General features: G+C 32.2%; 1 protein-coding gene across 1 annotated transcript; it reads left to right on the top strand.

Moving 5' to 3' along the window:
• LOC134723551 (ras-related protein Rab-1B-like) lies at nt 1-27545 on the top strand. Its single transcript, XM_063587133.1, has 7 exons — nt 1-112; nt 14865-14934; nt 15900-15947; nt 22455-22502; nt 23791-23886; nt 24514-24645; nt 26699-27545. The coding sequence occupies exons 1-7, from the start codon at nt 84-86 to the stop codon at nt 26972-26974; spliced, it is 699 nt and encodes a 232-aa protein (XP_063443203.1). The 5' UTR covers nt 1-83; the 3' UTR covers nt 26975-27545.

Raw genomic sequence — 27545 nt, 5'->3', positions numbered from 1 at the left:
AACTAGGTGGAGCAAAGCAAAACCGATCGATGCACGCATGGTTACTGATCTAAACAACCTAGATATTAACCGTATATAGTTAAATGGCTTTTCATAATAAACGGAAGAAAAGGTAATTTTAAATAGATTTTACTGATTATGTATAATATCGTTTTATTTTGGCAAAGTCTTCATTTATTAATTTATCTTTTTATAATTGGGTAGCAATTTTAAAATGTATGTTTAACATTTTATCTTAGTCTAGGGTCAGTTCATGACTATAAGTAATTCATATGTATTGATCCGAATTAACCATAAATTACATTTTACCTGATTGTAAAAAGGATCCGTCGTGAACATGTGTTTAATAAAAGTGTGATTCTCAGAATTTTTCAAGACTGCAGTAGCTCTGAGACTACTATGTTAGTCTCAGATTAGCTTATACTAGAGACAGAAAAAAAATATCAAATGCTACATCTGATAAAGATCGCTCGGCTTATTTTTGACGAAGTCATGGGCTATGGACTTTGATAAATTGTGGAAAACCACAGTTATACTGACTTTTTTCCAAATGCTTTCAGATATTGGGCTGATTTTTGGTATGTGAGCTAACCAAGATGAGTTAAAGATCAAGTTTAAGTTTCGTTCCGCTCCGCTAATCTTTGCCAAAACTAAGGGTCTACAACATTGAAAATTGTTGGAAATCCCAGTTATATGGACATTTATATATACGCCTCCAGATTTTGAGCTGATTTTTGATATGTGAGACTACCATTATGTTTGAGTCCAAATGTGTTATTGAAATTGCAGATTTTTCAACTTTTTGAGACTGGGCATTCGTGTCGCTATCAAGGTAAAAACTAGATGTGTCAAAGCAACACGAATGGCCCAATATCTGAAAGTATTTGGAAAAAAAGTCAGTATAACTGTGATTTTCCACATTTTTTCAAAGTCCATAGCCCATAATTTCGTCAAAAAGCAGCCGAGCTAAACAAAACTTATACTTTACCTGTAATTCATCTTGGTTAACTCACATGTAAAAAATCATCCAATTATCTGAAGGCGTTTAGAAAAAAGTCCGTATAACTGTGATTTTTACTAATTTATCAAAGTTTTAAAAGAGTTCTCATTCTCGAATTCAATGATATATCTGTGACGAAGGGTTTTATGTGACAGATAATTATCGATATATATGTAAGTGAAATTAAAGAACACCGAAATAATTTTCTTTTTTTGTCTGTCAGAAAGTTCAACTTGAATTCCGCTTCGCTTCATAAAGAAAACAAACACGTTGATCAATCGTACAAATTAGGTTTTACGTCTATTGATTTCGATAACGAGGAGTGGTGCTGTTAAAAAAAATGCCATACTCAGTTCTTATAGTTGTTTTTAAAGCAATAATGCAATCTACAAAAAATAAAAAATTGATATAAATAAGCAAATAAATGTAGCACTTAAGAAATTCGCCTATCATGTTTTGAGATTTTTGTCAGATTTTCGGAATCCTTGGTTTAATCCTTTGAATGCCTTAAAACAAATTGCCCATTGTAAATGATAAAGCTATCAAAAGTCAAGTGAGAAAATTTTCCCGACAAACTTCCAATAGTTAATATCTCGAAAACAAATAAGTCAACATAATCAAAATGGTCAGTTGACCCCTTTAGGAGTTATTGCCCTTTATAGTCAATTTTTAACCATTTTTCGTAAATCTTAGTAATCTTTTACAAAAATCTTCTCCTCTGAAACTATCAAGCCAAATTAAAACAAACTTGGCCACAATCATCATTGGGGTATCTAGTTTTAAAATGTGTTACGTGACCCGGCCAACCAACCAAGATGGCCGCCATGGCTAAAAATAGAACATAGGGGTAAAATGCAGTTTTTGGCTTATAACTCAAAAACCAAAAAATTAAGAGCAAATCTGACAGTGAAAAATTGTTTATCAGGTCAAGATCTATCTGCCCTGAAATTTTCAGATAAATCGGACAACCCGTTGTTGGGTTGCTGCCCCTGAATTGGTAATTTTAGGGAAATTTGGCTGTTTTTGGTTATTATCTTGAATATTATTATAGATAAAGATAAACTGTAAACAGCAATAATGTTTAGCTAAGTAAGATCTGCAAATACGGCAACATAATTAAAATGGTCAGTTGACCCCTTTAGGAGTTATTGCCCTTTATAGTTAATTTTTAACCATTTTTCGTAAATCTTAGTAATCTTTTACAAAAATCTTCTCCTCTGAAACTACCAAGCCAAATTAAAACAAACTTGGCCACAATCATCATTGGGGTATCTAGTTTTAAAATGTGTGGCGTGACCCGGCCAACCAACCAAGATGGCCGCCATGGCTAAAAATAGAACATAGGTGTAAAATGCAGTTTTTGGCTTATAACTCAAAAACCAAAGAATTTAGAGCAAATCTGACATGTGAAAAATTGTTTATCAGGTCAAGATCTATCTGCCCTGAAATTTTCAGATAAATCGGACAACCCGTTGTTGGGTTGCTGCCCCTGAATTGGTAATTTTAGGGAAATTTGGCTGTTTTGGTTATTTCAGTACTTGCAACCTTAGGCGTTACTGTTTGACGTGAACTTGACTGATCGGTGAATGATCGGTGACGGATGTTTGACTGATCGATGACTGATCGGTGATCGGTGACCAATAGGATCCGTCAGATATGTCAAATAACCTATGTGGGAGTTACCGTGACAACAGTCATCGATCGATCAGTAAATAAAATTTATGCACGGATCGGACGGATACGTATATATTTCAAATTCTTATGTAAACCGAATTCAACAGTGTTTACGATCCATGAACGCGGACCTCGACGAAGACACCATAATTTACACGTTAATTTGGTTGCAATAAAAAAAGTATAAATAGTATGACAGTTATATTAGATGCTTAATTAAAGCGTTAAATTGTTTCTGTTGATTAATAGTTTTGTATTAAATATTGAAAACATAAGAAACATATATAATACATAACATGTCACAGTTTTAACACGAACTTCTACCTACGAAAATGCCGATAATCCGCCATTGAAGTTTTGAACTTTTTGTAGTTTAGAAAAGGTCGTTTTTCATAAAATTAAAAGAATTTCAGATAAATCATATTTACATTTTATCCGCATTGTTTAAAACTACTAAAAAAATATTTATTTAAAAAATGACTTTGTTTCATTTGAAATCACTTATTTCCAACAACTCCAGATAAATATTTTCATTAGAATTGAGATAAAATAAGAATTAAAATACTTAAACTATTATTTTGTGGAAGAAGAATGCAGTTATTTAATATTTTGATAAAAATTATCAATCGACATATGATTTCAGTACTTTTTATTCATCAGGATTGGTTATTCTTCATACATTACGTTTACTTTAGGCAAAAATATATTAAATTTTTGTACGCGTTGCGTAAAATGCAAATTGTTCTTCTCATATTTGAAAATATTGTAACTTCAATTTCAATCAGTTGCTATAAATTCCTTTTTATTGACATATTTTGTATAAAATTTGAATATTTGAAGAAGAAGTATCTATTTACTTTTAATTTTGTTGAACCAGAATGCAATCATTTCTTCATTTGAATGGAAATTATTGACCACAATTTGATTTTTTCACTGTATATTGTTTAAAATTAATAGTTTGTTTATAAAGTTAAAAGAATGTCAGAGAAATCATACAAAGTTTATTCGCATTATTTAAAATATTCAAAATTGTTTTTCTTTTTATTGAAAATGATATTATTTTATTTGAAATCAGTTATTTTTCACATCTCAATACAAGTCTTTTAACATGTTTAATTAGAATTTAGATACACTAAGATTTAGAATACTTCAAGTTTTTTTTTGGTGAAATAGGAATGCAGATATTACTTTATTTTAATACAAATTATTAACCGCCATATTTTTTTGGTACTTTTTGTACATCATGATTGTCTGTTTTTCATAAAATATGTTTTGAATGCGTTGTGTAAAATGCAAATTTTCTTCTCATATTTGAAAATATTGTAACTTCAATTTCAATCAGTTGCTATAAATTCCTTTTTATGACAATTTTTTTTATAAAATTTGAATATTTGAAGAATAAGTATCTGTTTATCTTGAATTTTGTTGAATCAGAATGCAATCATTTCTTCATTTGAATGAAAATTATTAACCAAAATTTGATTTTTATTACTGTATATAGGTTAAAATTACTGGTTTGTTCATAAAATTGTCAGAGAAATCATACAAAATTTATTCGCATTATTTAAAACATCCAAAGCCTTTTAATTAGAACTAGATACAATAAGATTTAGAATCTTTAACTTTTATTTTTGTGAATAGCAATGCAGATATTACTTTATTTTGATACAAATTATCAATCGCCAAATAAAAATAACCAAAATTAGTCTTCTTTTTATTAGAAATGATGCTATTTTATTTGAAATCAGTTATTTTTACCATCTTGAGAAAGTCTTCTAATCAGAATTGAGATATAATGAGAATTTAAATACTTAAACTTTTATATTTGTTGAATAAGAATGCAGTTGTTGATTTATTTTGACACACATTAATAACCGTCATATCATTTCAGTACTTTTTGAACATCAGGATTGGCTGTTCTTCATAAATGCAAATATTTCTTCATTTTACTAAAAATTATTGAGTGCCATTGGATTTTTGTACTTTTTATAGATTAGAAAAGTTTTTTTTTCATGAAATTAAAAGTGTGTCAAAGAAATCATACTAAAATTCTATTCATGTTGTTTAAAATAACCAAAATTAGTCTTTTTTTTATTAAAAATGATGCTATTTTATTTGAAATCAGTCATTTTTACCATCTTGAGACAAGTCATTTAATCAGAATTGAGATATACTGAGAATTTAAATACTTAACCTTTAATTTTGTTGAAAAAGAATGTAGTTATTGATTTATTTTGATACACATAAGTAACCTCATATCTTTTCAGTACTTTTTGAACATCAGGATTGGCTGTTTTTCATAAAATATGCTTACTTTAAGGAAAAAGATTTTAAATTTTTGAACGTGTTGCCTAAAATGCAAATATTTCTTAATTTTTCTTAAAATTATTGACCGCCATTGGATTTTTGTACTTTTTATAGTTTAGAATAGTTTTTTTTCATGAAATCAAAAGAATGTCAGAGAATTCATACTAAAATTTTATTCGCATTGTTTAAAATAACCAAAATTTGTCTTCTATTTATTAAAAATTATCTTATTTTAATTGAAATCAGTCATTTTTACCATCTTGAGACAATCCATCTAATCAGAATTGAGATATACTGAGAATTCAAATACTTAAACTTTTATTTTTGTTGAATTAGAATGCAGTTGTTGATTTATTTTGATACAAATTATTAACCGTCATATGATTTCAGCACTTTTTGTACATCAAGATCAGCTGATCTTCATAAAATATGCTAACTTTCAGGAAAAAGATATTTAATTTTTGTACGCGTTGCCTTTAATGCAAATATTTCTTCATTTTACTAAAAATTATTGACCGCCATTGGATTTTTTGTACTTTTTATAGTTTAGAATAGTTTTTTTCATGAAATCAAAAGAGTGTCAGAGAAAATTTTATTCGCATTGTTTAAAATAACCAAAATTAGTCTTCTATTTATTAAAAATGATGTTATTTTAATTGAAATCAGTAATGTTTACCATCTTGAGACAATTCATCTAATCAGAATTGAGATATCCTGAGAATTTAAATACTTAAACTTTATTTTTGTTGAATAAGAATGCAGTTGTTGATTTATTTTGATACAAATTATTAACCGTCATATGATTTCAGTACTTTTTGTAAATCAAGATCAGCTGATCTTCATAAAATATGCTAACTTTCAGGAAAAAGATATTTAATTTTTGTACGCGTTGCCTTTAATGCAAATATTTCTTCATTTTACTAAAAATTATTGACCGCCATTGGATTTTTTGTACTTTTTATAGTTTAGAATAGTTTTTTTCATGAAATCAAAAGAGTGTCAGAGAAAATTTTATTCGCATTGTTTAAAATAACCAAAATTAGTCTTCTATTTATTAAAAATGATGTTATTTTAATTGAAATCAGTAATTTTTACCATCTTGAGACAATTCATCTAATCAGAATTGAGATATCCTGAGAATTTAAATACTTAAACTTTATTTTTGTTGAATAAGAATGCAGTTGTTGATTTATTTTGATACAAATTATTAACCGTCATTTGATTTCAGTACTTTTTGTACATCAAGATCAGCTGATCTTCATAAAATATGCTTACTTTAAGGAAAAAGATATTTAATTTTTGTACGTGTTGCCTATAATGCAAATATTTCTTCATTTTTCTTAAAATTATTGACCGCCATTGGATTTTTTGTACTTTTTATAGTTTAGAATAGTTTTTTTTTCATGAAATCAAAAGAGTGTCAGAGAAATCATACTTAAATTTTATTTGCATTGTTTAAAATAACCAAAATTAGTCTTCTTTTTCTAAGAAATGATGATATTTTATTTGAAATCAGTTATTTTTACCATCTTGAGACAAGCCTTCTTATCAGAATTGAGATATAATGAGAATTAAAATACTTAAACTTTTATTTTTGTGGAATAAGAATGCGGTTACATGGTTAATGATTTATTTTGTTACACATTATTAACCGTCATATCATTTCAGTACTTTTTGTACATAAGGATTGGCTATTTTTCATAAAAGATGCCTATGTTAAGAAAAAAATATTTAATTTTTGTACGTGTTGCCTAAAATGCAAATATTTCTTCATTTTATTAAAAATAAGTGACCGCCATTGGATTTTTGAACTTTTTATAGTTTAGAATAGGTTTCTTTTCATGAAATTAAAAGAGTGTCAGAGAAATCATACTTCAATTTTATTCGCGTTATTTAAAATAACTAAATTAGTCTTCTTTTTATTAAAAAATTATGCTATTTTATTTGAAATCAGTTATTTTTACCATCTTGAGACAAGTCTTCTAATCAGAATTGAAATATAATGAGAATTAAAATACTTAAACTTTTATTTTTGTGGAATAAGAATGCAGTTATTGATTTACTTTGATACACATTAGTAACCGTCATATCATTTCATTACTTTTTGTACATCAGGATTGGCTGTTCTTCATAAAATATGCCTACTTTAAGGAAACAAATATTTAATTTTTGTAAGCGTTGTCTAAAATGCAAATATTTCTTCATTTTACAAAAAAAGATTGATAATTGGATTGTTGTACTTTTCATAAGAATAGGTTTTTTTCACGAAATTAAGAGTCTCATATAAATCTTACTTAAATTTTATTCCGTGTTGTTTAAAATATCAAAAATTATTCCTCTTTTTATTAAAATTTTATAGGCTTCGATTGTGACAGGAATATATATATATATAGAAAGTCCTTGATTATGATTAGATTTTTTTAAAGAATTTTATGATGAAAACAAGGATTTGTATAGCTATACAAATCCTTGTTCTAACTATACAACTCCTTGCTTTTCCCGAGTATGTTTGGAAAATAAAAAAATAAAAATCGCGATGTAGACACCGTTTTAGAACCCGCCGGGTTAGAAAATATATAACCTAAATAAAACAAAAATACCATTCTTTAATAAAAATATTTATATTACTTTTTATCTGTTCATTTCTTTTCAATAAAACTTTGCTAAATTATTATTATTAAAGTAAAATGTATCATCATGATCATTGAACGTTCGATTTTCACTAGTCGCCATTTTAATTAAACTAAACGAAACTAACATTTCGTAATTTGTATTATTTTATCATGTGACGTATTACAGGTCAATCCGTCATCAAGGTCGATCAGTTCTATCCGTCCGATCAGTCCGATCAGTCAATTACTTTTACAATAAGTCTGACGGATTGCTGACGTGAGTTTGACGCGAACTTGAGTGATCGGTGACTGATCGATGACCGCTGATTGATCGCTGAAATAGTAACGCCTAAGGTTGCAAGTACTGTGTATCTTGAATATTATTATAGATAAAGATAAACTGTAAACAGCAATAATGTTCAGCAAAGTAAGATCTGCAAATACGTCAACATAATTAAAATGGTCAGTTGACCCCTTTAGGAGTTATTGCCCTTTATAGTCAATTGTTAACCATTTTTCGTAAATCTTAGTAATCTTTTACAAAAATCTTCTCCTCTGAAACTACCAAGCCAAATTAAAACAAACTTGGCCACAATCATCATTGGGGTATCTAGTTTTAAAATGTGCTGCGTGACCCGGCCAACCAACCAAGATGGCCGCCATGACTAAAAATAGAACATAGGGGTAAAATGCAGTTTTTGGCTTATAACTCAAAAACTAAAGAATTAAGAGCAAATCTGACATGGGGTAAAATTGTTTATCAGGTCAAGATCTATCTGCCCTGAAATTTTCAGATAAATCGGACAACCCGTTGTTGGGTTGCTGCCCCTGAATTGGTAATTTTAGGGAAATTTTGCAGTTTTTGGTTATTATCTTGAATATTATTATAGATAAAGATAAACTGTAAACAGCAATAATGTTCAGCTAAGTAAGATCTGCAAATACGTCAACATAATTAAAATGGTCAGTTGACCCCTTTAGGAGTAATTGCCCTTTATAGTAAATTTTTTACCATTTTTCGTAAATCTTAGTAATCTTTTACAAAAATCTTCTCCTCTGAAACTACCAAGCCAAATTAAAACAAACTTGGCCACAATCATCATTGGGGTATCTTGTTTTAAAATGTTTTGCGTGACCCGGCCAACCAACCAAGATGGCCGCCATGGCTAAAAATAGAACATAGGGGTAAAATGCAGTTTTTGGCTTATAACTCAAAAACCAAAGAATTTAGAGCAAATCTGACATGTGAAAAATTGTTTATCAGGTCAAGATCTATCTGCCCTGAAATTTTCAGATGAATCGGACAACCCGTTGTTGGGTTGCTGCCCCTGAATTGGTAACTTTAGGGAAATTTGGCTGTTTTTGGTTATTATCTTGAATATTATTATAGATAAAGATAAACTGTAAACAGCAATAATGTTCAGCAAAGTAAGATCTGCAAATACGTCAACATCATTAAAATGGTCAGTTAACCCCTTTAGGAGTTATTGTCCTTTATAGTCAATTTTTAACCATTTTTCGTAAATCTTAGTAATCTTTTACAAAAATCTTCTCCTCTGAAACTACCAGGCCAAATTAAAACAAACTTGGCCACAATCATCATTGGGGTATCTTGTTTAAAAAATGTGTGGCGTGACCCGGCCAACCAACCAAGATGGCCGCCATGGCTAAAAAAAGAACATAGGGGTAAAATGCAGTTTTTTGCTTATAACTCAAAAACCGAAGCATTTAGAGCAAATCTAACATGGGGGTAAAATTGTTTATCAGATCAAGATCTATCTGCCCATAAATTTTCAGATGAATCGGACAACCCGTTGTTGGGTTGCTGCCCCTGAATTGGTAATTTTAGGGAAATTTTGCAGTTTTTGGTTATTATCTTGAATATTATTATAGATAGAGATAAACTGTAAACATCAATAATGTTCAGCAAAGTAAGATCTACAAATAAGTCAACATGCCCAAAATGGTCAATTGACCCCATAAGGAGTTATTGTCCTTTATAGTCCATTTTTTACAATTTTCATAAAATTTGTAAATTTTAACTAACATTTTCGACTGAAACTTTTAGGCCAAGTTCAATATAGATAAAATAATTGTAAGCAGCAAGAATGTTCAGTAAAGTAAGATGTACAAACACATCACAATCACCAAAACACAATTTTGTGACCAAGGTGAGCGACACGGTCTCTTCGGAGCCTCTAGTTCGATTCCTTCATTAATCCCCTATCAAAACTAGTATTTTGAAAAATTATTTATTTTGAAACTGAGAAGCGAAGATACATGTATTTGTTGCATTTGAAGTGGCTGTGTTGAATTGCTGAACAACGAATACATGATTTGCTATAATTGTGTTCAACAGTGAACTTAAAAAAGACAATAGTAGTATACCGGTTTTCAAAAGTTAAAAATCGATTGATAGAAAACAAATCCAACTGAAACCGAGGGAAACACAGTCCGCAGTTTTTGGTTATTATCTTGAATATTATTATAGATAAAGATAAACTGTAAACAGCAATAATGTTCAGCTAAGTAAGATCTGCAAATACGTGAACATAATTAAAATGGTCAGTTGACCCCTTTAGGAGTTATTGCCCTTTATAGTCAATTTTTAACCATTTTTCGTAAATCTTAGTAATCTTTTACAAAAATCTTCTCCTCTGAAACTACCAAGCCAAATTAAAACAAACTTGGCCACAATCATCATTGGGGTATCTAGTTTTAAAATGTGTTGCGTGACCCGGCCAACCAACCAAGATGGCCGCCATGGCTAAAAATAGAACATAGGGGTAAAATGCAGTTTTTGGCTTATAACTCAAAAACCAAAGCATTTAGAGCAAATCTGACAGTGAAAATTGTTTATCAGGTCAAGATCTATCTGCCCTGAAATTTTCAGATGAATCGGACAACCCGTTGTTGGGTTGCTGCCCCTGAATTGGTAATTTTAGGGAAATTTTGCAGTTTTTGGTTATTATCTTGAATATTATTATAGATAGAGATAAACTGTAAACATCAATAATGTTCAGCAAAGTAAGATCTACAAATAAGTCAACATGCCCAAAATGGTCAATTGACCCCATAAGGAGTTATTGTCCTTTATAGTCCATTTTTTACAATTTTCATAAAATTTGTAAATTTTAACTAACATTTTCGACTGAAACTTTTAGGCCAAGTTCAATATAGATAGAAATAATTGTAAGCAGCAAGAATGTTCAGTAAAGTAAGATGTACAAACACATCACAATCACCAAAACACAATTTTGTGACCAAGGTGAGCGACACGGTCTCTTCGGAGCCTCTAGTTCGATTCCTTCATTAATCCCCTATCAAAACTAGTATTTTGAAAAATTATTTATTTTGAAACTGAGAAGCGAAGATACATGTATTTGTTGCATTTGAAGTGGCTGTGTTGAATTGCTGAACAACGAATACATGATTTGCTATAATTGTGTTCAACAGTGAACTTAAAAAAGACAATAGTAGTATACCGGTTTTCAAAAGTTAAAAATCGATTGATAGAAAACAAATCCAACTGAAACCGAGGGAAACACAGTCCGCAGTTTTTGGTTATTATCTTGAATATTATTATAGATAAAGATAAACTGTAAACAGCAATAATGTTCAGCTAAGTAAGATCTGCAAATACGTCAACATAATTAAAATGGTCAGTTGACCCCTTTAGGAGTTATTGCCCTTTATAGTCAATTTTTAACCATTTTTCGTAAATCTTAGTAATCTTTTACAAAAATCTTCTCCTCTGAAACTACCAAGCCAAATTAAAACAAACTTGGCCACAATCATCATTAGGGTATCTAGTTTTAAAATGTGTTGCGTGACCCGGCCAACCAACCAAGATGGCCGCCATGGCTAAAAATAGAACATAGGGGTAAAATGCAGTTTTTGGCTTATAACTCAAAAACCAAAGCATTTAGAGCAAATCTGACAGTGAAAATTGTTTATCAGGTCAAGATCTATCTGCCCTGAAATTTTCAGATGAATCGGACAACCCGTTGTTGGGTTGCTGCCCCTGAATTGGTAATTTTAGGGAAATTTTGCAGTTTTTGGTTATTATCTTGAATATTATTATAGATAGAGATAAACTGTAAACATCAATAATGTTCAGCAAAGTAAGATCTACAAATAAGTCAACATGCCCAAAATGGTCAATTGACCCCATAAGGAGTTATTGTCCTTTATAGTCCATTTTTTACAATTTTCATAAAATTTGTAAATTTTAACTAACATTTTCGACTGAAACTTTTAGGCCAAGTTCAATATAGATAGAAATAATTGTAAGCAGCAAGAATGTTCAGTAAAGTAAGATGTACAAACACATCACAATCACCAAAACACAATTTTGTGACCAAGGTGAGCGACACGGTCTCTTCGGAGCCTCTAGTTCGATTCCTTCATTAATCCCCTATCAAAACTAGTATTTTGAAAAATTATTTATTTTGAAACTGAGAAGCGAAGATACATGTATTTGTTGCATTTGAAGTGGCTGTGTTGAATTGCTGAACAACGAATACATGATTTGCTATAATTGTGTTCAACAGTGAACTTAAAAAAGACAATAGTAGTATACCGGTTTTCAAAAGTTAAAAATCGATTGATAGAAAACAAATCCAACTGAAACCGAGGGAAACACAGTCCGCAGTTTTTGGTTATTATCTTGAATATTATTATAGATAAAGATAAACTGTAAACAGCAATAATGTTCAGCTAAGTAAGATCTGCAAATACGTCAACATAATTAAAATGGTCAGATGACCCCTTTAGGAGTTATTGCCCTTTATAGTCAATTTTTAACCATTTTTCGTAAATCTTAGTAATCTTTTACAAAAATCTTCTCCACTGAAACTACCAAGCCAAATTAAAACAAACTTGGCCACAATCATCATTGGGGTATCTAGTTTTAAAATGTGCTGCGTGACCCGGCCAACCAACCAAGATGGCCGCCATGGCTAAAAATAGATCATAGGGGTAAAATGCAGTTTTTGGCTTATAACTCAAAAACCGAAGCATTTAGAGCAAATCTGACAGTGAAAAATTGTTTATCAGGTCAAGATCTATCTGCCCTGAAATTTTCAGATGAATCGGACAACCCGTTGTTGGGTTGCTGCCCCTGAATTGGTAACTTTAGGGAAATTTGGCTGTTTTTGGTTATTATCTTGAATATTATTATAGATAAAGATAAACTGTAAACAGCAATAATGTTCAGCAAAGTAAGATCTGCAAATACGTCAACATAATTAAAATGGTCAGTTGACCCCTTTAGGAGTTATTGTCCTTTATAGTCAATTTTTAACCATTTTTCGTAAATCTTAGTAATCTTTTACAAAAATCTTCTCCTCTGAAACTACCAGGCCAAATTAAAACAAACTTGGCCACAATCATCATTGGGGTATCTTGTTTAAAAAATGTGTGGCGTGACCCGACCAACCAACCAAGATGGCCGCCATGGCTAAAAAAAGAACAAAGGGGTAAAATGCAGTTTTTTGCTTATAACTCAAAAACCAAAGCATTTAGAGCAAATCTAACATGGGGTAAAATTGTTTATCAGATCAAGATCTATCTGCCCATAAATTTTCAGATGAATCGGACAACCCGTTGTTGGGTTGCTGCCCCTGAATTGGTAATTTTAGGGAAATTTTGCAGTTTTTGGTTATTATCTTGAATATTATTATAGATAGAGATAAACTGTAAACATCAATAATGTTCAGCAAAGTAAGATCTACAAATAAGTCAACATGCCCAAAATGGTCAATTGACCCCATAAGGAGTTATTGTCCTTTATAGTCCATTTTTTACAATTTTCATAAAATTTGTAAATTTTAACTAACATTTTCGACTGAAACTTTTAGGCCAAGTTCAATATAGATAGAAATAATTGTAAGCAGCAAGAATGTTCAGTAAAGTAAGATGTACAAACACATCACAATCACCAAAACACAATTTTGTGACCAAGGTGAGCGACACGGTCTCTTCGGAGCCTCTAGTTCGATTCCTTCATTAATCCCCTATCAAAACTAGTATTTTGAAAAATTATTTATTTTGAAACTGAGAAGCGAAGATACATGTATTTGTTGCATTTGAAGTGGCTGTGTTGAATTGCTGAACAACGAATACATGATTTGCTATAATTGTGTTCAACAGTGAACTTAAAAAAGACAATAGTAGTATACCGGTTTTCAAAAGTTAAAAATCGATTGATAGAAAACAAATCCAACTGAAACCGAGGGAAACACAGTCCATACGTCTCAGATCTATTGCCAGCCGTTGTGGAATTTATTCCCTATTTATTAATTTAAAAAAAAAATAATCGAAAGTTTGAACTATTAATTATAAACTATTAATATTTAAATTTTCTTATAATATGTTGCTGCGTTTGCCAAAATAATTTGATCTATGAGAATGGACTACATCCTACGAATACAGATTATCAATGACCGATATTTGGTAAATATAACTGTTTAGTATGGCAAATCGTTGTGGAATTTATTGAACCACTGAATGTTTTTACTTTTCTGGAGATAAAAAGATTCTTCTATGTAAAAAAAGGTTTGAAATATGAGAAGCGGTAGATATTTCAGTAGTTTATAATTTAATAAGCGAAGAATTAAAAAAAAATAAAAAAAAAAAGTTTTCATCATGTTAGTGTATATAACTAACTATTCTATTTACATCAGACTCGGACTTCTCTTGAATTGAATTTCAAATGTTCGTATTGTTATGTATTTACTTTTCTACATTTGCTAGAAGTATAGGGGGAGGGTTGAGATCTCATAAACATGTTTAACCCCGCCGCATTTTTGCGCCTGTCCCAAGTCAGGAGCCTCTGACCTTTGTTAGTCTTGTATTTTTTTAATTTTAGTTTCTTGTTTACAATTTGGAAATTAGTATGGCGTTCATTATCACTGAACTATTATATATTTGTTTAGGGGCCAGTTGAAGGACGCCTCCGGGTGCAGGAATTTCTCGCTACATTGAAGACCTGTTGGTGGCCTTCTGATGTTATTTTTTCTATGGTCGGGTTGTCGTCTCTTTGACACATTCCTCATTTCCATTCTGAATTTTATTGAAAAAAAACATCAGGAAGTCTCAATGCACAAGTATCAATCAAGCACTAGAAAATGAAACTAACAATAAAAGATAACAGTAAAAATATTCCACTTGGTCACTGTTAAGTGTTTACATTTATGTAGGAGCACGGGGCGATGAGATCTTTCCCACATAAGTTCATTTCCATGTATTGATATTTTGTATTATTTCAGCAATAAATTATCAATACTAGTGGCAGGATCGTCAGGATGTGGGAAAACAAGCTTGGTCAATCGCTTTGTTGTGAGTAAAACATTTATTAGAATATCTTAAAATCGTGAAAAAACAAAACAAAGAACTTCAAGAGAGATGAAACATTTAAATTTTATATAAAAGAAAGTATTGATATAACAGTTAGAACATTGAAAACCGATTAAAGATAAACTTGAAAAGAATGGCATTGGTATACGGATTTCCACAAGAACAGGAGATGATGTAGATAGTCCACATACCTGCCAATGTCTTGAGAGTAAAAGATAATTCAATTCATAAGATCAGAAGTGTTTTTTGAAACTACATATATTTACTAGTTTTGGGAAAATGTATGCATAACTGTTCTTATGATAGAATTTTATCTTTATATCTTTTAAATGCGATATTTTGATCGGTACTACGACATACCATCTCTTGAAATAAATGCTATGCATATATTATCTGTATTATGTATATGAAATTGTATTTTTTTCGACAGTAACAATGTACAATTATCTATAACATGTATAAGCTATTATACAACTTTTGATAAGGCTTGCTTAACTTAAGATTGAAAACAATATGTTCAATGATATTTTTGTTATTTCACATTGCTGTTATTGACTTTCTTGACGTTCAATTCAGGTTTAAATACCATAATTTTTCTTCGTTGAGGTTTCTAATTTGTCAATTTGTATTAACTTAATAGATCGATCTAAGAAGATGTGGTTTGAGTGCCATAGAGACAACTCTACATCCAAGTCACAATTTGTAAAAGTTAACCATTTTAGGTCAAGGTCCGGTCTTCATCACGGAGCCTTGGCTCACACCGAACAGCAAGCTTTAAAGGACCCTCAAAACATTACTACTGTAAAAAAATGCGCATGTACAAAATTAAGTTTACACTATCGTTCTACAAAGACAAAAACCCCAAAAAATAATATATTCGTTCGACCATTACGACTACAACGTGTATCCAAATAATGTTTATCAATTCGGTCATTGCTTTCTTTTAGGGGGATACTTTCACAGAAGAACATATTCCTACACAACGTATAGGTGCTGTAAGTATAAATAAATAAACGTAAATAATAAAAAAGTTAATTGATAAATTGGGATTTAGAATTACGACGATGACAGAAAGTTGCTCCCCTAAACAAATTCCCAAATGAAAAAGGGAAAAAAACAAACTTTTTGTTTGATACCATAACTTCTTTTTCATGTAGAGGTTTGAAGAGGCAATAGCTACCAGAAACATACAACAATTAAAATATAATTTGTATTGTTCAATCAACAATGAAAGTGATATAGTGAAATAATAATTCGCTTTTAGCAGCTGGAATGGTTCAATGTTATCAAAAGAAGCTACGAAACATCAACGAGGAATAACTCACTTAAAGTGAATTATTTTATCTCATTGAATCAGTTTTCATGTGAACCTCGATTTAACCCTTTAGCTCGAGATGAATTACACCTTATTAATGCGTGTTCGGTTATTAAAAGAAGAGAATGCCAACATTGAAGTGAAACAAAGATATAACCTTTGATTGATTGATTCAAATCTTTCTTAAATAGGTAAAATCGAATATTAACTTATATTCTAACCTATGACACGAAATCAATTCCATTTGCACGAGATCTTATATCAATTAAGGTCTTCACACTTTTTCCGTGGTTTTGTTTTGATTTATTTTACTATTGCTAAATTGTTTTCTTGCGCTGACTTTTTGTTTCCAAAGATATCGCTTATTTTTATATATATATATATATACAACTCGTCTTTACATCAACCCAACAACGTTGGATCTGTAAATTTGCTTTCGCAAATTCTTGGTTCTTCCCTCGCCGGGTTTCGAACCCATGCTACTGAGATATCGTGACACCAAATCGCCTGCACTGTAACCGGCGCGTTTGACCACACGACCACCTGGGCTTCATAAAAATGAAGCTTTCGGTGGCCTAGTGTTACCTTTCCACGTCAGTTTTAATCTAGCGTCGTGCTACAGTACATGATATACAAGGCATGAAGATGTTATTCTTACAGATCATCTAAATTATCTATAGTAAAGGATCCTACAAATTAATGTAAGATACAGTCACATATATATACATATATATATATAATAACAATTTTAAATTTGCAAACTACATTTCACATCAAATAATATCAGTTCGTTAAAATATTGTCACTTGCGCTTTCATGCCTTCTGTCAATCTTCAGGCGACGTTTTAACAATGTCCTTGACGACACTGCCGTTGGTAACGTATATTACGTTACAATAACGATAAGGGGAGATAAATCCACGTATTTACGTAGATCCGTTTAGTTTTGGCTGAAAGTCCTTTATAAAGTGTGCTTCCTTTGCCAGTCTTTTATATTTGTTCGGTTCGTTCATTTGAAAGAACGGATATACGGCAAATTTTCCACTACTGCACGTTTCGAAATGTTCGCTTACATCTTGCATTCGTGTGGATGGGTCTCGTATCTGTTGTCTGTGAACACGAACTCTTTGACAAATTGAATTACCAGTCTGTCCGATGTACCATTCCTTGCAAGTGCTGCATACAATACAGTAAATTAGGTTTACCGTTTTGCAATTCATGTCTGCATTTGGAACTATGGTTTGGCCGTTTTTCAATGTTATTTGCGGGCCGGTTGTCATATATTCACAAAGACCACATCTAGGGTCATTACATTTTGAAACGTTGTACTGTATTCCATTTGGGTCATAACACTTAGCCCTTGTTAAAATCTTTTTAAGATTTAAAGGCTGTCTTTTACTTTTCAGGAATTTTTCGGGGTCAGACCCATAATCCGACAGTCCCATAATCCGACAGTCCTATAATCCGACAGACCGACAGTCCTTTGATCCGACAGCCCGATAGTCCGACACACAGTCACTTGCCTCTGAAAAACATGTCTATAAAGACATGGAACGATTGTAATTTATTTTTTTACGCAAATCAAATCGATCAGTTTAAGACTGTCTTCATACCTGAAACCTAACCCGCACCCTGCGGGTGTGACCTGAGAAAAAAAAATAACCCGGGAAAACTGAAAATGACCCGATTTCACTAGATTCAAAGCCTTCAGACTGATTTCATAAATGATTGCAATGCCGGGAAATTCGTAGTTCTCCTTGGACAAGGAGTTCAACTAGCTGCGTAAACTCAAATTACCTGACTCATTTCAGTGAATGGCTTCACTTGACAGCTTTGGTGTCAAACACACGCACTGCTGATTAACAGTCATTACCTATGCTTTATGTCGTTAATAATTGTGTCTTTTGCAGTTGTTTTAAAATTTAAAAGTTATTTAACCTTTCACAATATTCTCCTTCACCTTGTGTTTTTTTTTTATTTTAAAAAGCTTAAATCTAAAATAAATTGAATGCAAAAACAAAATTTAGAAAGATCCTAAAAGGCTATCATAAAGAACATGTTTCATAAGTTTTAAGTTGATAGGATTTCATCAAAAACTACCTCGACTAAACTTTTAACCAAAACTTAAACTTGGCGGGACGGAGAAACGAACAGACGGACGAACACTCACACAGACCAGAAAACATAAAACCATAAATGGGGCATAGTAATACTTTCACTATTTTTCTACCTTTAATAGAACAATTAACAAATAAAAATATTTGAAAATTATTGTTTTCATCTATGATACATTCTTTACTTATTTAACTTTATTTTTTATTATAATCTAATATCATACTACAAAGCAAGTCAAGGTTGGTAAAAACTTCCACTTGTTGAACATTGGAAACGGACCGTGTATGGACTGTATAGCCAGACAAGGCCGATTACAACTTAGAGTGTAAGCAAAAACATTTTACGGACCGTGCATGAGTTGTATAGGCAGTCTAGATCGTCAAAACATCTGTCAGAGACAAATAATTATAATCCTTCAATATTACTAGTTCTGCGTGTGTTGCGTTTCGGTGTTGCGTCGTTGTTCTCCTCTTATATTTAATGCGTTTCGCTCGGTTTTGGTTTGTTACCCCGATTTTGTTTTTTGTCCATGGATTTATGAGTTTTGAACAGCGGTATACTACTGTTGCCTTTATTTAGTGACCTAATATGAGATATATGGGATGAGAGCGAAGATTCCGCGCTTCAAACAAAATGTACTTCAGTCAACGCTTTTACACCCCAATGAAGTTACAAAAATGCATTCAATTTATATAGGACGATATCTTTATCTTTTGCAGCAGAAATCAAGCTCCCCTCCCCTCAGCATAAGAGCTTCGTGTCGGACCATCGGACTGTCGGATTAATGGACTGTCGGAATATCGGACCGTCGGACTATCGGACTGTCGGACTACTTGACTGTCGGAATATAGGGGTGTCGGATTATAGCTACGCTCCCAATTTTTCTGTAGGGAAAAGCTTTTTTAATTTTTTCGTTTTTTGTAAAACCGGCAAATTTGCTTTTATGACGTTAAATATGTCCGGATTGTACGGGTTATGAGTGCTTACAAACGGGATAAGTTCTGTATTACTCTCTTTACGTGCTGTGGACCTGAGTTCCGTCATTGGTATCGCTTTTGCCTTTTCTATTCCCTTTTCTATTAGTGGGTTTGGATAGTTTTGTTCTTTCAAAAATACCTTTAGTTCATTCAAACGTAATTCCTTCGTGAACTCATCACTTACAATTGTACATACACGTCGTGCAAGACAAAACGGGATGTTTCTTTTCGTATGTGAAGGATGACATGAATGAAAATTCAGGTATTGGTGGGTGTCCGTCTTCTTATAATATATATCTGTGGTTAAGGTTGTTCCATTCTTTAATATTAAAATATCTAGAAATGGCAGTCTATGTTCGCTAGATTCGATGGTAAATTTTATCGAAGGATGTAATGTGTTTATCAGATTATGTATATATAAGTACGTCTGAGTCAGTGACAACTCTACAACAGATGTATCCATCCGATCAGCATCAATGATGGTGATACATGGCTGTGTACATAATGTATATACAACTCGTCTTAAACATCAACCCAACAATGTTAGATCTGTAAATTTGCTTTCGCAAATTTTTGGTTCTTCCCTCGCCGGGATTCGAACCCATGCTACTGTGATATCGTGACACCAAATCGCCTGCACTGCAGCCGTCCCGCTAGACCACACGACCAAGTAGAGCCCAGGTGGTCGTGTGGTCTAGCTGGACGGCTGCAGTGCAGGCGATTTGGTGTCACGATATCACAGTAGCATGGGTTCGAATCCCGGCGAGGGAAGAACCAAAAATTTGCGAAAGCAAATTTACAGATCTAACATTGTTGGGTTGATGTTTAAGACGAGTTGTATATATATATATATATATAATATCATACAGTCTGAAATTTTACTTTAAATCATCATATTTCCAAATTCTCCAAAAATATATACAATGTATCCTTGGTACAAACATTTCAGTTTCCATGATGTAGAATAATAATAAATAGATATAGGAAGATGTGGTGTGAGTGCCAATGAGACAACACTCCATCAATTAAAATAACGGAGGACGTACCTTGGCCTATAATGGTTAACTTTATACTTGGATATAGAGTTGTCTCATTGGCACTCATACCACATCTTCCTATATCTATTGACACATCTGTGTCATCTCTGCTATTGTTCACTAAAATATCGTCATTTGAGCTTTATGGACCAGCAATAGGTTGTAATTTAGGTTGGATTGGTCGGTCCGACATCTCTGCTTGATCAGGATTCATGACTTTGCTTTCTCTGCCTCTACATCAATCCCTACCACCACGCCCGCGTGTTCCAGTAGATTTTGGTGGCATGACTGTATTGTTTCCGAGAAATCTACGTATTAATCAGAAATAGAAGGAATGGAACTGTATTGATATGGAACACGATGTTGACGTTATTGCTGAGAACGTAGTAAGATCGCGGTATGAACGTAGTATAATCGTGGTCAGAACGTGCTATAATCGCAGTAAGTTCGTGTTGCAATCGGATAACTCGTGGTATGGTCGTAGTGAGAAAGTGAAGAGCGTAGAAAGATCTTGATAAGCGCAGTGAGGTCACAGAATAAGCGCATTTGAGAACGTGGTATAATCGTAGCGGGATCGTTGTAGAAGCGTAATGAGGACGTAGTAGCATCGTGAAAGCAACGAAAATTTACACTTTCATGCCGCTCATACCGCGACCTCACCACCATCTAAATTTATTTAAGATCGCATTGATCGTGGTGCGATCGTGGTCTAGTGGGACTGGGGCATTATATACCGTAAAACGTCAATTTTTAACGTTTTCAGTACCTACAATGTATTGGTTAATACACACACAAAAAACGAAGTCGGTGACCACTTAATTGTTTAATATAATCATTTACACGGAAATTAAAGTATCAACAATATGTTTTTTTCGATTTTCAGTTACATGTAAAACTAAACCACCCCAAGGCATATGCAAAATTATACCGAAATCAGCGACATAGCCCATTTACTGTTTTATTATTATAAAATTAAAAAAAAAAAACAACCATTTTCCAGTTTCAAAACCCTAACTAAAGTTTAAGAGCATGCAGTCTTAAAATGCCTTTGTTTTTTAACCCACAAATTAGCTCTCCAATCCCAGTCCTTTGCTTTCTTGTTTGGTTTCTTAAATTATGTCTCTAACTTTGAAACAAAAATATCAAGTAAGTAATAGCTGTAAAATACTAACAAAATCAGTGATTACCTGTACTTACTGAGACAATTAGTAAATACATGTTATCACTGTCTAATTCGACTAGTAGTTACAGGTATTTGCTGAATTGTTTAGTGATTACGTGTAATTCTCAATTTGACCTTTTTACTGTAATATATACATGATAAGATAACGGAAGTAGCTATTTTTTTTTGTACTTTTGAAATGTATAAGTTAAAAGAAACCCTATATTTTGGGATTCTGGGTAAAGTAAACTGTCAAAAAATACCGGAAGTGACATTTTTCAAAACAGAAGTAACAAATGATCTCCCTTATCGATTAGTTTTCTAGAAACCATATATTTTTTTAAACCAGCGTACAATATGCTATCATTTAACGCTGTAAATGACATTTTAAAGCGAATTTTATTATTTTTATATCAAAAAGTTAACGATCTTTTCGGGTGGAAAGACCGATGAATTCATCTGTGAACACTTGGTTTTTTAATTATATTTATGATTATTTTTATATATTTTCGTCGTGTAAGCAATGTCGCATTGCTCACAGTACATGCATAGTTTTCGTCATGACATATTATAATTATGTAGACATGTGCTATGCCAATATTATGTCACTATTAACATGTCAACATAAAAAAGAACCATTGTCATTTTGTTTAAGTGAGAGACGGAACGGAATTTATTATTGCATAGGCTATTCAAACGATCTTACTAGTAAATTACAAAATGAATGAATAAAGAGGCCTTATTTAAATAGATTTGCTTTATAAAATATGAAAACACATGTTTCCATGATTATTTTAATTTCGAAATAAAATATATGCAAAGTTTGAATTCATGAAAGCAAACTGGATTTAATAGAAGACTAAATATATAATGTTGTTTTGTTTTGTAACTTTACAGAAGTCACATACTGTTGAAGTAAATGGAAAAGAAATTCGTCTACAGCTTGTAAGTATGAAATGTTTGCATTTATTTATATTCAGTTGCTGTTGCCTTTTTTGGTTATAAACACGCTGGGCATTTCTTTTTTTAAATTTCAACCATAAAAGTCAATGCACTATATTATTTTTGGTCATTTGACTTTCCGCTCTAGGACTTAAGTAGGCTCTTGTCATGGGGCATAAGTAAGAAGAATTAAACGGTGTTAAACATGATAATGAGCGCTTAACCCCTTTCTAACTGGAAAGTTTAACATTGATAACCATTAAGTTACTTCAAAGTTAAAGAGATCGTATGTAATTTTACGGGCTCTATAAACAACATCACCCAAAAAAATCTGGATGTGATATTTCGTTTTTTAATATAACGCTACAAGAAGTTTAACACCCTAACCGAATATTTGTATCTATGAAAAAAAATGAGTAAACATTCCAGTAATTTGTTTTTCTGAAATCCAAGGATTAAAATTTATATTTTACAAATTATATATTGATATAAGAGATTACTTTCATTGAAATTAAAATTCACCTTACAGAAACGGTCAACTTTCAATGAATTAAATATTAATATTAGATAAAGGCATCAAAATTTCAATCATCATACTTTGAAGTAATTACTTTACAGTTTACACTATTGTTTCAGATAAGGGTGAATGTTGATACTTATTAAAACCGCTGCATGTGTTTGCACCTGCACTAAGTCAGAAATCTGATTTTCAGTATAGTTTTCGTTTGTTCGTGTGATTCATTAGAGTTTCTCGTTGCTCTCTTTTTTTATATAGATAAGACACTCAGTTGGTTTTCCTGTTTGAATGGATTTACGCTAGTAATTTGTGGGGCCCTTTATAGCTTGTTGTTTGTTGTGAAAAGTAAAATCACAAAAATACTAAACTCAGAGGAAAATCAATTCGGAAAGTCCATAATCACATGGCAAAATCAAATAACAAAAAACACATAAAAAACGAATGGACAAGAACTGTCATATTCCTGACTTGGTACAGGCATTTTCAAATGTAGAAAATGGTGGATTAAACCTTGTTTTATAGCGGTAACCCTCTCACTTTGATGACCGTCTCATCAAATTCCGTTATATTTACAATGATGCGTTAAAACTAAACAGACACAATAAATAAAATAGTCAAAATATGAACAAAGACACCATGTTGAAGACCGTACTTTGACATATAATGATGGTTTGCTTATACAAATTATGACTTGGATGGAGAGTTGGTTTATAGGCACAATAACATCTTCACCGTTATACAATTTATTAAAAATGAACAAAAATGATATTTCAGACAGACACAGATGGAGATAGAAAGTACGAGGGCTATTCTATCAATTACTATGAAGAAATGGATGCAACTATTATCGTCTATGATATATCAAAACAAGTGAGTTCTGCTATTATTTTATTCATTTAAGAAGTCCTGTCACCAAATCTAAACCCATTCATCTCTCAGAGATGATCAGTTAATTTCTTACATCCTATTTCAAACTTTAGTTCGATTTAAATGACAGTCACACGCTCCAATACTCGACCAATTTTAGCTTCAACAAGAAGTCCAAATACACAAATTTAGGATCATTATCGTCAAAATATTTTAAAAAAGTAGAAAAAAAAAAATGGAACCAATTAACAATAAGGAGATGTGAATAGTTGTAGGTAAAAAAAAATAAAGGTCACGGTAAGGTTTTTGTCAATGTGAAACACCCATACCGTAGAGTTGGGCTATAAAGGCCCCGACATGAAAACAAATGGACGAATTTGAAGAACTAACGTCTAATTTATAACAAAACCATTTATAAAAAAAAGTGGTTTATTTAGTTTACAATAAAATACCCTTTGAGAAAAAAAATGTGTTTTCAGTGTAATATAACAGGCTGGTGAAAAGAAGCCTCATATGATCAGAAATAATTGACGCCATGGATGAAAGTAATTCCTAATCTAACCAAAGTTGACATTTCATACTCTATGGCATTAACACCAGTTTTGTTCAAACCAATTGTTCCTCTTTCAGGAATCTTTAGAGACAGCGAGCGATATATTAAAGCGATGGAGAACATACACCTTCGGGATTGCGAAGGCCTTTGCATTTCTAGTAGGAAACAAATCTGACATGGAACGTGAAATAAACAAAGTGGACGTCGAGGTATATATATTGGTTCAAACCTTTTTCTTACTTCCTCAAATTTACTAATATTTGATCAAGTCCCATTTTAATTATTTTTAACGAGTCCATGGACATGGATTTCTGGAGACCTTTGTCCATGTCCGCTTCCTCATCCATAAGTGCACTTTCTCAGACACGCATCTGCAAGTAATCGACAGAAGACATATACATATTACCTAATGTTTGGATTTATCTTAGAGTATGTAGGTAAAGTGAAAATCCAAAATGGCAATACTTCTAAATACCATGTATCCGAAGAGGTTTTCTGGATTGAACTTCATCAGGAACGCTCAAAGCCGAATATTTGAAAGCTGTGATTTAAGCTTTATCAAGATAATTTGGATCTACCTGCATGTCTTATTATATTTATATTTGTCTATATAAAAAATACCTTTTTCAAATAGGCCTAACATACAATTGACACAAGACGCTTATTAAGTTCAATTCAGAAACGCACATTAAATTTAAAGAGTTAATTTGATACTTTTTCTCTTAGTCTACAAACGATAGGCAAAAATGCCAAAGTCACATTCAAACTCATGAGACCAACATAAACTGAAAAAAACAACAACAACAGAAAAAAACAATAGTACGCAAAACACAATTTAGAAAATAAAAGATTGTGCAACACGAACCCCACCAACAATTTGAGCGGTCTTAGGCGCGCCAGAAGGGTAGGCAGGGTACAAATAATTAATTCATACGCGGTAATGTTTTGACCGAAATTTAAGAAAAATATAAATAAAAGACAATTTTAAGATTGCAGTGTACTATATTAATACAAAATAGGAATACATTTAGTAAACAATGTATAAATGTACATGTAAATACTCATGAAATAAGACGTTTTAAACTTGATACTTTTATCTTGTTTTCTTTTACTCATTTCTTTATAACGCCATTAAAAATCATTCTGAAAGTTCAAACATAATTTAGAGTCAAGTCAGTCCAACCGATTTTTACATTTTGCTCTTACACCAGTACGGAAGGTTTGGAGAGGGTTGAGAGCTCATGAACATGTTAAACCAGTCCACGTGTATGTGCCTGTACCAAGTCCGGTGCCTATAATTGAGTGGTTGTTGTTATCTGCTGTATGATTTTCTTTTTTGTGTTTTGCTCGTTGTTGAAGGCCTTAAAGTGACCTTTAATTGCTGGAATCCACGTCACAAGATTACTGTTGCATTGGCAATTTGACAATCATGCCTCATCTCGTTGTTTTATATAAATTAAGTGATACCGATGTGCTTTCCCAAATTTTTTGCACTAGGTATAAAAACATAAATCGTGGTATATGGATAGTTGAGTCAACATCTTGTATTTATTTGTACTAACTTAAAAGTTAGTGTTTATTTTTTCGAATACACGTTTTTACAATATGACTTTTGCGGGGGAAACAATATGATAACGGTGCTTTTCGTTTACTACACTTGAAATTTTATATTAAAACAAAGGCGGAATATACCATAGTGATATTCAAACTCATTAGTCAAACGACAAACGGACAACGCCATGGCAAAAAGTATTATCAAGTAATAAACGTTGTCTTGTCATGGAAAGTTTGAAATGTGCAAGGTGCTTAGTATAGCGTTCATTAACACTGAACTAGTATATATATTGTTTAGGGGCCAGCTGAAGGAAGCCTCCGGAAGCGGGAATTTCTCGCTGAATTGAAGACCTGTTGGTGACCTTCTGCTGTTATCTGTTCTATGGTCGGGTTGTTGTCTCTTCAACTTAGTACTTTGTTTGGCCTTTTTAACTTTTTTTTGGATTTTGGATTCGAGCGTCACTGATGAGTCTTTTGTAGATGAAACGCGCGTCTGGCGTATATACAAAATTTAGTCCTGGTATCTATGATGAGTTTAATTTGACACATTCCCCATTTTCATTCTCAATCTTAAGTGCTAATGCCTTGCTAGAAAAGTTTGATTCTACTAAAATTGTTTCTTCCAACAAATTCTGAACTCTTAATATACGTATCACTATTTAAACAATCTCATAATGTTAGGTTTAAATCAAGCTATTTTTTTTTTAGAATTTTGCAGAGAAGGAAAATTTACTCCACACAGAAACAAGCGCAAAAACGAACGAAAATGTAACGGAGATGTTCATGTCACTTATCAAACGACTGGCTAATGATGGTGATGTTGGTGGCGGTAATAAACCTGCAGACGATAGCCCGCCAGGTGGCAGTAATAAACAAGCCGACGAGACCACGTCTGAACTGAATGTGGATGCCAGTAAAACTGTTCATGCAGATACTGCGCCTTCTACCACAACGCAAAACAGCAACTGTTGTGTTATATGCTAGTCAATGCCAAGGGGTCATGGTGGTTAAAGTAAACAATTGAAAAGGGGCTGTCAACCAGCATCCGAAATCCAATCTACTTTATGAACATACGTTGTACCTCAACACGTTAGCTGCAATATTGTTTTGACAGAACTCTTTTTAAAAACTTTTAAAGATATAATTGTTTCATATGATATTAAACACTATTTTTATGTACTTATAGTCTCATATTGGATTAAATGAAATGACAGACGAAACAATATTGTTTTCTACTGTTTTTGCAGCTTCATTAGAAACACAAGATTTGAAAGGGTTAAATCAGCATTATATGTCTTTATGATATGTTTGTTTATTATGATTACATTTGATATGAATGAGGTCCAATTCTGTCAAAGCGACAAAAACCCAACCATAGAGCAGACAACAGCTGAAGGCCACCAATGAGTCTTCAATGGAGCGAGAAACTCCCGCACCCGGAGTCGTCCTTCAGCTGGACCCTAAAAGATATGTATACTAGTTCAGTGATAATGGACGTCATACTAAACTCCGAATTATACACAAGAATTAAACTAAAATTAAAAACCCTACAAGA

The sequence above is a fragment of the Mytilus trossulus genome, chromosome 6, assembly GCF_036588685.1.
Source record: "Mytilus trossulus isolate FHL-02 chromosome 6, PNRI_Mtr1.1.1.hap1, whole genome shotgun sequence".
NCBI lineage: Eukaryota > Metazoa > Mollusca > Bivalvia > Mytilida > Mytilidae > Mytilus > Mytilus trossulus.
Note: the sequence above shows the minus strand (reverse complement) of the source record. Positions and strands in the feature narration are given on the sequence as shown.